At 46.6% G+C, this 12,054-nt stretch overlaps 1 protein-coding gene across 1 annotated transcript in view; it reads left to right on the forward strand.

Moving 5' to 3' along the window:
• Positions 1–8,401: 8,401 nt before the first annotated feature.
• Positions 8,402–12,054, forward strand: part of SGK2 (serum/glucocorticoid regulated kinase 2) — a 459,518-nt gene continuing 455,865 nt past the window's right edge. The window contains exon 1 of the mRNA XM_086932250.1: positions 8,402–8,522. Within this exon, the coding sequence (XP_086788376.1) occupies positions 8,450–8,522 (73 nt within the window). The 5' untranslated portion in view covers positions 8,402–8,449. The remainder of the gene's footprint in view (positions 8,523–12,054) is intronic.

Genomic DNA, 12,054 nt, shown 5'->3' on the forward strand with positions numbered 1-12,054 from the left:
AGGCAGTGTTTTTTGGTGTTTTTGGTGTTCCCATTGTGATGTCCATTTCTAGAGGGACCTCCGTGGAAACCCCCCAAAAAAAGCCAGACAGACAAGAGGAAACTTCTAATCTGGTGGGTGGCCTGACTATGGCTGTGGCACAGCAGGAATGTGGCAGTGGCGTACCAAATGCTCCTGCTGCGCCAAAAGTCAAAAACAGGCCCCAAGGTATAATTTCAGAGGATATTTTATTGAAGTGAGCAGAGGAACTAACGATGGATACATGGGAGACTGTTTCAATACAGTACAAATATTGTTAGCAGAGCGATAATAACTTGTCTGAAAATCCGGACTTCCAGTATTATGGCAAAGAAGGGGCAGTGGAGTGGAGTTAGAAGGGCAGGGTGTGCCAGCAGTGGGTCCTTTCGCTATGATTGGTATTAGCAGATGTGAAACACTATGGGTAAAGAGCTAAGTGGGTAGGTTGAGCATATTTCCAAATCCAAAAACTGTGGCAGGCCACCAACACCGAAACAGGACTTTGTTTTGCAAGTGGTATTTCTATAGCGCAAACCTAGCCAAAAGGCAGGGGAAAGGTGGGCAGGGTCAAAGACCAGCATAAAGCCAACGAGTGATAGGAGAGGTACCTGGTTTGTTCTCATTTTTACTGAATCATAACCTCATTCAACTTGTTGTGATTTCTAAGCATGTCAAAGGGCTCTGAGCTGAACCTCAAAATTCTGAAAAAAGCTTTATTTAAGAAACAAAACTTGTATTCAGTTTGACTGGTCAGATCACTTCTTCTTCTCAGAACTGTAGAAATCCCTGAAGTGTAATCATGGTGTCACTGAGCAATGGTGACATGTATTTACACAGTTTCTGGAAAATGTCATATAGTCTGTCTGCTAGAACTTGTAGATTTGCTATTGCTAACTAGCGTAAATGGAGTTACTAGATCCTGCATGCATTGAGGTGTTAGCCTTAGCTGAAGCTTAAAACCTAGGGCTGACTGAAAGTGTCTCAAGCAACATATGGCCAGTTAGAAACTATGCACTAGATTAGAATATTAAGACTGAAAAATTGCAGACAGATGCTACATACTTGCCAACCCTACCGATTTAAGTGATAGGCTACTACTTTTTAGTGATTCATACCACCTACAATTTTTCACTACAATCCCACAGCTTTTACTAGGCCTTTGACAGGCCTGGAATATGATCTAATCACACTGTCCTGAGAGCCAGTGCTGTTGACGAGAGCTTTTCTTAGATGTGAACAAGGCTTCCGCAATCTGAGGCTCAGCTAAGATGTATAACTTATTATGTGTAACCCAACTCTCTTGCTGGCATTCTCGGCTTTGTAAAGCGCTCTGATATCTGCAAAGATCTTGTTCGCGCTATATAAAACTTTCAAAATAAATAAAATAAATAAATGTGATTTGTTGTGACATCATCCTTGAGAAACAGGTCATAAGATAGCAATCCTGGTGACATTATGAATATACTAATGAGCGGTTTAGAACATGAAATCTATTTTGACCTATCGATTTTTGGTCATAGATTTTTGGTAAGTATAGATCCAGCCACACTGCAACTCACATTTGCATTTCTCATATATCTCATGTCATCCCTTTTGAAATATGAGGTGCTCAGCTATCATGGCATTTTAACTCACACTAGTAAACATTATGTACAGTACTTGCAAATGTATGTTTCCACATACAAATGAGAGGGACTGAAATCCAGCTGTTGAGCCCCAAAGGCGTCAATATCACATCAGGTGTGAGTAACTTATCCATGGTCACTTGGCTGCATTCTTGTTTGCAAAGTTTTATATGTCAATTCAAAACTAAAATACGGGCAGTAGACTGTAAAGGGGGAAACAGGCCTATGGCCCCTATTGCAGTCAGCACGGAAGATAGCGTGATATGTATCAAACCTGATATATTCCAACATCGCTGGGGTTGAAATATATTGAGTGCGATAAATTGCACCCAATTACGATTACTGCCCTTGAAACAGGACATAACATGTAGAGCACCAAAATCTGCATTCCCCATTTTTAAGTCAAACCCTACCAGTCAGTGCACCTGTTTGTTTGCAAAAAGACTTGTAGGGAACATTCTGAAACTTTCCCTGGGAATGCATTACACACATTGCTTACCATTGGCTTTTCGGTTTGTAACTCACATTTGCATGCTTTCTATATGCTGGCTTTATTTGTTTTAGGATGGAAGGCATGTCTTCTGTAAACATGCCTTTAAATGTGGATGTTATCATGTTGCTTATGCTGAGCATTCGAAGATGGAAGTCAAATGTCAGTATCTGTCTTCTGTGGGGGCTAGGGTTTTACTTGTCTGTCTCTGTCTTCAAAGTGAGAGGATTTTTATGTCAATCTTGTTGGTAGGGGTGGAAAAGGAAAGGTTTTTTTCTAGCACACAGACAAAATGTAAATGTCTGTAAATTAAATATAAAAATATTTGGGAATATATCAGAAGTAGGAAAACACAAAGGAAGCACATGTGTTTGTAATTCTAATGTGTGGTGGAAACAAATATTGTAATACTACCAAAACAAATCAATGCACTAGGTGATGCTAATTCCTAAAAATATTATTTGTGTGATGTATAGTTTTATCAGTAAAACTATATGTACAAAAGTAATGGTCATTTTAATTGAAAATGTGTTATCTGTAATGGCACTGCTCTACCACACCATGCATTCTCCACTTTACTCCACTCTACGCCACTACACTCTATGACACACTACTCTACGGCACTCTATGCTACCCCTCTATGACACTTCGCTCTATCCCACTCCACTCTACATCACTCTACTCCACTCTGTGCCACTTTACTCGAGGCCACTCTACTTCAGTCTGCTCAACTCCACTCTATGAAAATCCAGAACACTTTCCGACACTTTACTCTATGCTATGTCACTCAACGGCACTCCAGGTCACCCCATACCACTCTACGACACTGCACGCCACTTTACTCTACCCTACGCCACTCCACGCTATGTCACTCAACTCTATGACACTTCACTCCACTTTTCACGATTCCACGGCACTCCACCCTACAAAAGTTTACTCCACTGTACACTACACCACTCTGACACTTCACTCTATGCCACACCACTCATCGCTCCTCCACTTTATGCCCCTCCACTCTACAACCTTCCACCTCACACCACGACCCTCTACTCCACAACACTATACTCTACAACACTCTACTCACCTATATGCAGTTCTCTCTACGCCACTCAATGCCACTTAACTCCCCTCTTCTCTATGTCACTCAACTCTATGACTCCTTACTCCACTCTATGCCTCCCACTCTGTACCACTACTGCACTCTACACCACTCCATTGTATACAACTCTGTGCCATTTCCCTCCACTCCATTCTATGCTCCTCCACTCTACGCCCCTCTACTCTACGACACAACTATTGCCATGTGTGTTGTAACAAGAGTTACCTCTCATATCACAACTAATAGAGCCAACCCTAATTGTGGCCTCAGTGAGTGGTGCACACCTGGCATAGCACCAAATGAGATCACTGCAAGAGCTAAAGAAACAGGGTTGGAAAGCTTTAGCATCCTATTCATGATATGGACGCAGCTGGTAAGAGGATCAATGTCATGCTTGACACAGTAAGGCAGTCACAGATTTTTAACTGATAGCATGTTGCATTCTGGGGAATTTTAGTTTTGCTTTTAACATCATAACCGTGGGCTTGAAAATTAAATATTGTAAGAGCTTGAGAGAACATTATAAGCCAAACACCAACAGCCCTGCTACGCATCACGAGTGACATTAGCATATTTCAATGCTGGTCCCCGCATCACTGCATTGAAATGCATTGGCAAGCATTTACAGCTCCTCCTTGCCCCTCAGAACTTCTTAAAGCTTTCTCAGTGCACCAGTGTAATTCTCAGAGTCAGCTATGAGTCTGCAGCTGATGAGTATACTGTCAGAGCCTCCCGGGTCGAGAAAAAGAGAGGTTGTCATGGATACACGGTTGTCAAAACAGTAGTAAGGAAGGTCGGCTGACCCGCCTTGCGGGAGGAAATGGAGGTCTTTATGTTAGACAAAGGAAGAAAAAGGATAAGTTCTTCCAGAACTCAAGTTACAAAATCAAGATGGTTATCCTTCTGCTTCAAAAAGCTAAGGTGCGCTTTTCGAATAGACACCATCTCTGCACGAGATAGGGACAAGGAAAATTAATCCTTTTTTATATATAGCCCTCACCCACTCTAGTAGTGGCATGCGTCCTCATCGGGTTCACACTGACCTCTCAAAACGAGGGTGGGCTCAACTGTATTCCAGGTAGCTCTTTGTATATTATGGTGTTTGAGGGAAGCTATGTGTAAATAAATATACCCCATCCACTCCTTTATTAGAAGGGTAAATGAGCAATGATAGATAAAAATTAATAGATGAGGGCCATACAGAATATAACGGTCCTATGACCCTTGTGGTGCCAACATATTTCTGCCCTACTCTAAAGGCCACAGAAGGTCCAGGCAGGGGCGGATTGGCAAGGCGGGCATTCGGGAATGGGCCGAAGGGCCAGCACCTCCGTGCCCTCTGTGGGCCGTTTATTTTTCTCCCCTGTCCCAGTCCACAGAGAGTGGACTAGGAAAGGGGAGAAAAAAAAACGGCCCACAGAGTGCACGGAGACAGAGACACAGAAAATGAAAGCAGCCTCGCTGTGCGGCCAGACAGCGATTGTCAGCTGTGGCCTCTCCTTCACCCCTGCCCTGCCAAGCAATCAAGCTGAGGCTGGGCAGGGGTGATTGTTTTCAATAATCGGCCTCCCTGGGGGCCAGGTGTTTCTCAGGCCTTTGAGCCATTTGCACCTCGGCCCCCTGGCGCCCATGCAGCCCAGAAACGGTGTTAGTCTTAACACCTCGCCCACAGCCCTTCACATTCAGGGCATAGTGGGCGAGGAAAAATGGGGATTGCTGTGGGGGCCTGGTGATGTTTGGAATTTTTTATTTATTTATTTATTTATGCGATTTTATATAGCGCAGACTTTACCCGAAGGTGTCAGAGCGCTTCACACTAGGAACAGCAATAATACATGAGGAGAAAATTATAAGTGGACAAATTACAAAAGCAAACGTTAAGTTACATGAATCAAAAGTGACAATAGTGAGCAACCAAAATACAAGAGGAGCAAATGATACATTACAGGAGGAAAAAGTGATATGTGTGCAGGTTACAAAAGCGTACAAAATACAAGTAGAGGTATAATACTGCAATTAATGGCAGACACTCCAGCACAAGAACAAACGTTATGTAGGCAATGGTGGCACTTGTGCAAGTATCTAAAGCAAACAAAAATGAGAGGTAGCAAACAGTGTGTTACATGAGAAAAGTGACGTGTGCAAGTTACAAAAGGGTACCATACACAGGTACAAGGGTAATACTACAGTAAATGGTAAATACTCAAACTGCCAGAACACACGGGAAGGCACTTCCCATGCACCAGCTTCACCTCAGCCTCCCCCCTGGCTACCTGGCTACCTTGGATGACCCAGAAAGCTGTGTTTTGTGCTCCCCTGCCAGGACATTTTCCCAAGGCCTTGAGGGTTGATTAATTTACTAATTGCAGGGGCCTTACCTCTGTTCATGTGCTCCTGAGCTGAAGGTCTGGGGAGGGCTAAGTAGGTTAGTAATAGCAGGCGCTTTGCTGCTTTTCAGGTGCTCCTGTGCTGAAGGTCTGGAAAGGGCTAAGTAGGTTAGTAATAGCAGGGGCTTTGCTGCTTTTCAGGTGCTCCTGTGCTGGAGGGCTGGAATAATTTTGTGACAAAAAGGGGCCTTGCTATTTTTTTTAGTTGCGCAGCATGTAGGCCATTGTCACCTTGGCCCTGTGTCCTGTGCAAGAACAGTATCCTCCCACTTTCATTCCTTGTCTGTGCAAATGGTGTTTCATGAAAGGGCACGCCCCTTGAATGTGGGCCACGCCCCTTAAATGTGGGCCACACCCCTTAAATATGGGCCACGCCTCTTGAATGTGGGCCACTTTTTTCGTCAGTGCCCGGGCCGAATTGTGATCCCAATCCGACCCTGGGTCCAGGGCATTCGTGCCAGTGACGTCCTGTGAATAACTTTTCACTGTGGCATGCACAAATATTAAGGCATGCAAAGGACACCAATCAACATCAGGCCCTTGTGCTCCTCGATCTCTCAGCCGCCTTTGACACGGTTGACCATTCCATCTTGTTGTCCCGTGTCAGGGCGGCGGGGGTCGGGGGGACCGCCCTGGTCTGGTTGTCCTCCTTCCTGAGTGACCGCACCCAGGCTGTTCGTCTGGGTGATTTTACGGCGGACGCCCGAGGGGTGCGGTGCGGGGTCCCTCAGGGCTCCTCCCTCTCCCCTCTCTTGTTCAATCTCTATCTTGCCCCTCTTATCTTCTCCCTTCAACAGATGGAGGTCGCCGTATTTAATTATGCGGATGACCTCCAGCTTATCTTTAACCTATCTTCTTCTCCCTCTTCTGTGCTAAACTTTCAATCTGTCATGCTCCATATCAGGGACTGGATGAACCACAACCACCTTAAACTCAACCCTGACAAGACCGAGTTGGTGTTGACGGGTGGTTCATCCAGCCCCTGGTCCCCTCTTTTCTGGCCTCCCTCTCTTGGCACGTCCCCTGTTCCCTCGTCCTCTGTTAAAACCCTAGGTATAAAAATCAATTCGCAACTCACTCTTCACTCCCAGGTTAGCTCTGTGGTATCTTCTTCCTTTCTTTCCCTGCGAACCATTCGCAGAGTCTCTCGCTTCTTCACTTTTTCCGCTCTTAAGCTTATAATTCTGGCCATGGTGGTGTCCCGCCTGGACTACGGCAATGCTCTATATGCCGGTATCCCCGCCTATAGTTTGCGGCGCCTACAACAGATTCAGAACCAGGCGGCCCGCCTGGTCTTTAAGCTCCCTAAATTCCACCATTCCACCCCCCTTCTGAAATCCTTACATTGGCTCCCTGTAGGTGCCAGGGTCCAATTCAAACTTGCAACTATTACCTTTCTGGCCCGACTTGGCTTGGCTCCGGCCTTTATCTCGTCCGAGATTACCCCTTACATACCCACTCGGGAATTACGCTCGTCCTCTCAATCCCTCCTCACTGTCCCCCGTTTCCGCAGAAAGAAGTGGGGAGGATCTAAATTCGCCACCCTTGCCCCGACCCTTTGGAATTCCCTCCCCTTTGAACTCCGTACCATCACACAGTACCCTCAATTCCGTAGGCACCTCAAGACCTACCTGTTTAAAAAGTCTTTTGATTAATTTTCCCCACCCCTCTCTGCCTATTAGCTTTGGATCCAGTTAGAGTTAGCGCCAAGAAACCGCTGGTATACGTGCGCTCTAGAAATAATTTTAAATCAAAATCAAAATCAAAGGAAGTACATTCTTGCCGGTCCAATGGTACCTACAGGTAGAGATACATAAACAGATAAAAATGTATATACATTGCATAAGCGGGTTCATGTGAAGTGCAAAAAAACACAGCAATTTGTGCTTATCAGTTCTCATACAAAAGATATATCACTCCTGCAATGCTAATTGCAGTACTGTCTGAATCGCCTGCTGCGCTAGTATTTTTAAGTGGGCTAAAGCATACAAATGTATTGCTTAATATTGAGACCCATAAAGGAACTTATTGCTTAATATTAATACCCATGAAGGAACGTGCACAGATTTTCATAGTAGTATACTGATACCTAGTCATGGTGTTGGCTGGGATTTCGGCACAGCTTCTCCCTCTTTACTGTATTGCTACCCACGCTGGCTGTAGGAAGTCATAAACATTTCAGACTCGGACACTCCTTTGGCCACGAGTCACCCTTTCTTTACCCGTGCTCTGTCCCTTGACTGGCTGCTGCAATCGGATCCTTTGACAAACTAGCCCTCCAGCAGTCACAAACGTCTAATACTTGGAAACTTCTCATGTACACTCTGTAAGTGGCCAAGACTTTAATTACATATGGAAATTTTATATCATATAAGTAATTCGAATATTTAAAGACCATTGCAGCTGGCTGAAGTTGTCACAGATTAAAGATGGCGACCCTTTAAGAAAGGACCGCAAAGAGCTTCGTATTTAAGGCTCACGCTGGTACGTCAGCACGAGGCAGGAGCGTGGAACGATGAGCAGCATGGAAGTCTGAGCCTTGATTGGTCGGTGATTGTTTCTTTACCACCTGTAGCAGGCTTCTTCACGTGTTATCCTGAGACCCCCGGGAGAGGGCCTCGTTAGTCCGCACTAATTACGCTTCCATGGTAAAGAGGGCGGGGCGTTTCACACCTGCACGTCGCCACTGAGTTTCTTAGAACTGCGCGCGTGCTCCTTTCTGTTTTGATCAGCGTTCCTTCTTCACGTGCTGGCCTTGTTTTAATTATTTTGTACTTGGGAACTGCCGTCCTTCGCTTCGTGTCTCGTTGAAGTGCGTGACCCTACAACCATGCTCCCTAATGACAGAAATGCGGGGTGTCTGAGTCTCTCCGGACTGCTGACGTTAGTTGGTGTTCTAGCAGGTGGGTGCGTTGGTTTTAGCGGCTGTTTAGAGGGAAGAGGCAGTGCCCTAAGACCTGCGATTGTTTGCGGTTAGTTTCCTTGTACGTCGGGGAGGGAGGAGGTGAGAAAGGCATTTTAGTGTTTCTTTTAGTCCACCCCGATTTGTCAATAAAGTTTACACTACTTCTCGAAAGCATTTGGATTAAACCATCAAAATGTTTTCGTCCAAATAATCATTCACAAAAAAATATTGGGACCATTGTTCCATGAACCAATCTTGTCGTTCCGGTCTAGTCGTTCAAGTCCACTTGTATAGCGGTCTTTATTCCATTATCAAGTCAGGGCTCCAACCTGAACCTGAAAAACCACTAACGTTTGCAGCAAGGGAGAAATGGCAGCTATGTACGCCAAACGGGGGAATGCAGTGAAGAAAATGCACTGCATTATAGGTGGGTTTTAGTTTACTATTGAAGTGGATGAAGGGGATTATTTTTGGATTCGCCAAGAGAATGTGTAGTATCAGATGTGCCTCCTGGCACCGTGCAGATCTCTCAAATTTCCGAAGTCCATACTTGACTGCTCATGAGAACCAGAATTTACTTTGCATCCTGGGCCTGGTAGGTATTATTTTATTATGTGTTCAGCAGGACCACAAATCCCGCAACCCGAAGAAAAACATGGACAGGATGAATTGGGCATGAAATGTGAAACTAAGCAAGTCTGGGCACGAGGCTTAATGAAACTGGCCGCACTTTTACTGGGGGATAACAAATTGCGAACCCTATATAACCTATTATTCGTAGGATTGTCACCTCGCTCCCGGTCACCTTTGTTGAATATTTTCATTCGTTCTTTTATGTAACAGGTTATCGTCTGGAGGGCTGTAGTAAAGTTATTTCAGTTGAAGCAGATCACGCCCTGAACTCCCTGTATGTTTTACGTTGCATTTCATCAGCAGAACTGCCAGCACTGCTGTGTCCTAGCTGGGCCTTGTGCAAGGTACATGGTGGCCCTTTCATACACACAGCCGAAGGTGTAACGCGGACTCCTGTATCCCTTCATTTGCATGGGGTGGGCCCAGTATTTCAGGGGGTCCAAATTCCACCTCAAAGCCAATGAGTATCTGGGATATATAGTAGGGAGCAATGGGTAGTGCAAGCTCCGATGGCCTCCTAACGGTGTTCCTGGCACTTTAAAAAAAAATAAAAAAAATTAAGCACTGCATTGCGCAAAAACAGCAACGCTAAACGGTGTTTTTCCTCAGCCCCTGCAGTTGGATGGATGAACAATATTAAAAAAAGATGAGTGACAGTACTCCCTATAAAATAGTGCTGTTTAGTACTCGTGGCAACTAAATGTATTCCTAAAGCTGCTTGGTTCTGAATTTGTTGGGTGAACCAATTGCTTAGTAAACACAATGCAATAAATGGTACACAACAATGTCTTATTCATGAAAATAAATGTCAAAGTGGTGTCTAATAGGTGCTTTTAGACACCAAACGAAAAATCAAAACACACGGGGGCGGATTTACAAGAAACTGACTCAGTGCATTCCGCAAGCCATTTGGCTGCGCCGCACTGAGTCACTTACAGAGCACAGGAATGCAACATATTTACAATGATAAGTTGTATTCCTGTGCTCTCCCCGGCGCTGGCGTACAAACAGCTGCCATGCGCTGGCGCAGGCACCCTTGCACCATGGTGCAAGGATGCCTGCGTCAGGGAGAGATTGTTTTCATGCAGGAAAGTTCCTCTTTCAATGCGTGCTGTAGAATGCAGCATGCATTTAAAGAGGAACAAGAATTTACAATGCAATGGTCTCGGCATTATTAAAGGTAGAGCCATGGCATTGCTCATTACTTTTTTTTTTATCATAAATAAATGGCATTGTCATTTACATTGCCAATAGCTTAATCGTTAAATAAATGGCATTGTCATTTACAATGCCAATAGCTCGCTAATGCACAGAGCCCCACACACACGTACCCAGAGCCCCACACACACGTACCCAGAGCCCCACACACACGCACCCAGAGCCCCCCACACACGCACCCAGAGCCCCCCACACACGCACCCAGAGCCCCCCCACACACGCACCCAGAGCCCCCCCACACACGCACCCAGAGCCCCCCCACACACGCACCCAGAGCCCCCCCACACACCCACCCAGAGCCACACACACACCCACCCACCCACCCAGAGCCGCATCCACCCACCCAGAGCCACACCTACCCACCCAGAGTCACCCCCCACCCCCCCAGAGCCACACACCCACCCAGAGCCACACACCCACCCAGAGCCACACACACCCAGGAGAGCAAGCACAGCGAGGGGGCAGGGGAACCAGGGGGCAGAGGAGCAAGCACAACCAGGGGGCAGGGAAGCAAGCGCAGCGTGGGAGCAGGGAATCAAGCACAGCGAGGGGGCAGGGAAGCAAGCACAGCCAGGGGGCAGGGAAGCAAGCACAGCCAAGGGGCAGTGGAGCAAGCACAGCCAGGGGGCAGGGGAGCAAGCACAGCCAGGGGGCAGGGGGCAGGGGAGCAAGCACAGCCAGGGGGCAGGGGAGCAAGCACAGCCAGGGGGCAGGGGAGCTAGCAGAGCCAGGGGGCAGAGGAGCACAAAATGGGTGCCCATCTGTGGTTGTTATTGGAGAGGATTGCTTAGAACTTGAGAAGTTGAACAAAAAGTCAGGACAATGAAAATGCTGACACGATGTGCCAAATGACCAACACAGTACAATTATGCAAACTGTCTTCATTAAAACAGACATTTCAATAAATCTCTGCGCAAACCCCAAAGAGTTATACTTTCCGCAGCGGGGCTTAAGCCCAAATCAAGATCCTCTTAGTCCTGGAGTCGCGGTAAACCTCCTTTGTCAGGGGACTCTCCCAATTTCTACCGGAAAAGAAGAGCTCGCATCCGCATGCCCAGAATAGCCCCGCTGAAACGCTGTTTTCAAACCCACGATCGATCCTGGTGGGAGGGCGCGATCATAATCACTCAAAGTGTGCCTGGATCTTAGAGCTGGGAGGATACACAGGCTTTGGGCAGTTACAGAGAAGCTGCAGCTCGTTCGCCACAGCTGTGTTGCGCACTCAGGAACCCCCACCACGCACGAAGGATTGCCCGCCGCTCCCCCCCCCCCCCCCCTGTCGTCGGGCGGCGAAGGGTGGGCGTGGAGTCTTTGCCCAAGAGGTGATGGCAGTTCTGGCTCGGACCCGCTGCTGGTGTCTGTGGATGATGGGTCAGGGTAACTGTGTTGATTGGGAGGGTTCGCACAACACCTTAAAAAAAAAAGGTGGTGACTGAGGCATAATAGCGCTCTGGGAGGGAATTGTAAGGGAGGGGCGGCAGGGTGATCACGAATAGAGACGAGGAGCTCATGTCTGTCTGCTTACGTAGAGACCACCTGCAGTGATCCCTATAAGTAAATGAGCTTTCAAATCATAAAAGAATGCATTTCCCACCAGCAATTCAGCCTATGGGTGACCTGCAAAATACTTTGTATGGGGCTGTCTTTGAGGCCCCATCTCCAGCGCAGACAAGCACACA

The sequence above is a fragment of the Lissotriton vulgaris genome, chromosome 7 (assembly GCF_964263255.1).
Source record: "Lissotriton vulgaris chromosome 7, aLisVul1.2, whole genome shotgun sequence".
NCBI lineage: Eukaryota > Metazoa > Chordata > Amphibia > Caudata > Salamandridae > Lissotriton > Lissotriton vulgaris.